Below are 2,500 nucleotides of genomic sequence, written 5' to 3' on the forward strand. Positions count from 1 at the left end.
ATATATTATAGTAGATCTTTAACCAGTGGATGTTTTGGACATTTTCGTATGCGCTTTTTCATATTCGTGATTCGGTGGCTCTGAATTGTCAAAACACCATTCAAAATGCTATTATTATATTTATATTTTATAATTATATTTTATTTATATATTTATATTTTACCTGTAGAGCATAATTGTATATAAAAAATAAAATAAAAATATCATAAGTATAATATTGCATTATATTTAAATACACAATTTTTTCTAATTGTGCTGCACTGGCAAGTATTTATTCATCCATTTAATCTAAAAAAATACTTTTATTATCATATTCTCCACATATACATGCATATTTTCTTTTTCTTAATTATGCTCTACTGGTAAATATTTATTAATTTAAAAAATATTTAAAATGTATTTATAATTGTCTATTTTTTTATATTTTATTATTTTGTATTATTTATATATTTTATTAAAATATTTTATATTATTTATATATTTGTTTTCATTATAATATTTATAATTTATCATTAAAACAAATATATAAATAATATAACATATTTAAGTGATTTGTTGCTTGTAACAAGCGAAATGATCTGCCGATGAGAAACATGATCTTGTTTCTGTTTGAATGAACGTGATGTTTCTGACAACATTGGCTGATCATTTCGCTTCTTATAAGCAACAAATCACTTAATTTTGATTTATGTTCCCAGAAAACAAGACATAATGTCATATAGTAAATGCATTACGAATTTTTTGATATTTGGACTGGAAACAAGACAAAAATACTGAGTAAGAAAAGTATTTTTGCAGTGCGTGTATCAGTGAAGGTTCAGAAGCTCACAGCGCCACCTGGTGTGTGTGATGAGAAGTGCAGCTCTGAGCTTAGGCCAGAGTGATGAAGATCTCTCCTCTTCCTCTCCTCTCCTCTTCCTCTCCTCATCCTATTTTCTTCCTCTTCCTCTCTTCATCCTATTTTCTTCCTCTCCCCCTCCTCTTCCTCTCCCCTCCTCTTCCTCTCCCCTTCCTCTTCTCTCCTCTTCCTCTTCCTCCTCTTCCTCTCTTCATCCTATTTTCTTCCTCTTCCTCTCCCCTCCTCTTCCTCTCCTTCCTTTTCCTCTTCCTCTCCTCTTTTCTTCCTCTCCTCATCCTATTTTCTTCCTCTTCCTCTCCCCTCCTCTTCCCTCCTATCCTCTTCCTCTCTTCATCCTATTTTCTTCCTCTCCCCTCCTCTTCCTCTCCTTCCTTTTCCTCTCCCCCTCCTCTTCCTCTTCTCTCCTCTTCCCCTTCCTCTCCTCTTCCTCTCCTCTCCTCTCCTAACCTCTTCCTCTCTTCATCCTATTTTCTTCCTCTTCCTCTCCCCTCCTCTTCCCCTCCTCTCCCTCTCTTTCCCCTTCCTCTCCTTCTCCTCTTCCTCTCCTTCCTCTTCCTCTCCTCTCCTTCCTCTTCCTCTCCTCAACCTATTTTCTTCCTCTTCCTCTGCTCTTCCTCTCCTCTTCCCCTTCCTCTCTTCTCTCCCCCTCCTCTTCCTCTCCTTCCTTTTCCTCTCCCCCTCCTCTTCCTCTCCTCTCCTTCCTCTTCCCCTCCTTCTCCTCTTCCTCTCCTTCCTCTTCCTCTCCTCTTCCCCTTCCTCTCCTCTCCTCATCCTATTTTCTTCCTCTTCCTCTCCTCTTCCTCTCCTTCTCCTCTTCCTCTCCTTCCTCTTCCTCTTCCTCTCCTCCTCTTCCTCTCCTTCCTCTTCTCTCCCCCTCCTCTTCCTCTCCTTCCTTTTCCTCTCCCCCTCCTCTTCCTCTCCTTCCTTTTCCTCTCCTCTCCTCTTCCTCTCCCCCTCCTCTTCCTCTTCCTCTCCTCTCCTCTCCCCCTCCTCTTCCCCTTCCTCTCCTCTTCCTCTCCTTCCTCTCCCCCTCCTCTTCCCCTTCCTCTCCTTTCCTCTTCCTCTCCTCTCCCCCTCCTCTTCCTCTCCCCCTCCTCTTCCCCTTCCTCTCCTTTCCTCTTCCTCTCCTCTCCCCCTCCTCTTCCTCTCCTTCCTCTCCCCCTCCTCTTCCCCTTCCTCTCCTCTCCTCTTCCTCTCCTCTCCCCCTCCTCTTCCTCTCCTTCCTCTTCCCCTTCCTCTCCCCTTCCTCTTCCCCTTCCTCTCCTCTTCCCCTCCTCTTCCTCTTCCTCTAGTTTGCCCCGCAGCAGCTCGTCGTCTCTCTCTCCGGCTCCATCACGCTGTGAAGCTCAAGCCTGGGCTGGACGGGCATCTGGACGGCGAGTCTCACCAGCTCCCTGTGATGGACAGAATTACACAGCAATTTAAGAGATTTTCTGTAAAGGGGGGGGTATAATGCCCTTTTCACAAGATGTAAAGTAAGTCTCTGATGTCCCCAGAGTGTGTGTGTGAAGTTTCAGCTCAAAATACCCCACAGATATCTGTATATAGCATGTTAAAGTTGTCACTTTTTGAGGGTGAGCAAAAACACTCCGTTTTTGTGTGTGTCCCTTTAAATGCAAATGAGCTGCTGCTCCCGGCACA

General features: G+C 43.1%; 1 protein-coding gene across 1 annotated transcript in view; it reads right to left on the reverse strand.

The window, feature by feature from the left end:
• Positions 1-2,103: 2,103 nt before the first annotated feature.
• Positions 2,104-2,500, reverse strand: part of LOC311096088 (ras-related protein Rab-37) — a 5,999-nt gene continuing 5,602 nt past the window's right edge. The window contains exon 9 of the mRNA XM_084135038.1: positions 2,104-2,253. Within this exon, the coding sequence (XP_083991164.1) occupies positions 2,148-2,253 (106 nt within the window). The 3' untranslated portion in view covers positions 2,104-2,147. The remainder of the gene's footprint in view (positions 2,254-2,500) is intronic.

The sequence above is a fragment of the Abramis brama genome, assembly GCF_963993115.1.
Source record: "Abramis brama genome assembly, chromosome: 14".
NCBI classification, from domain to species: domain Eukaryota; kingdom Metazoa; phylum Chordata; class Actinopteri; order Cypriniformes; family Leuciscidae; genus Abramis; species Abramis brama.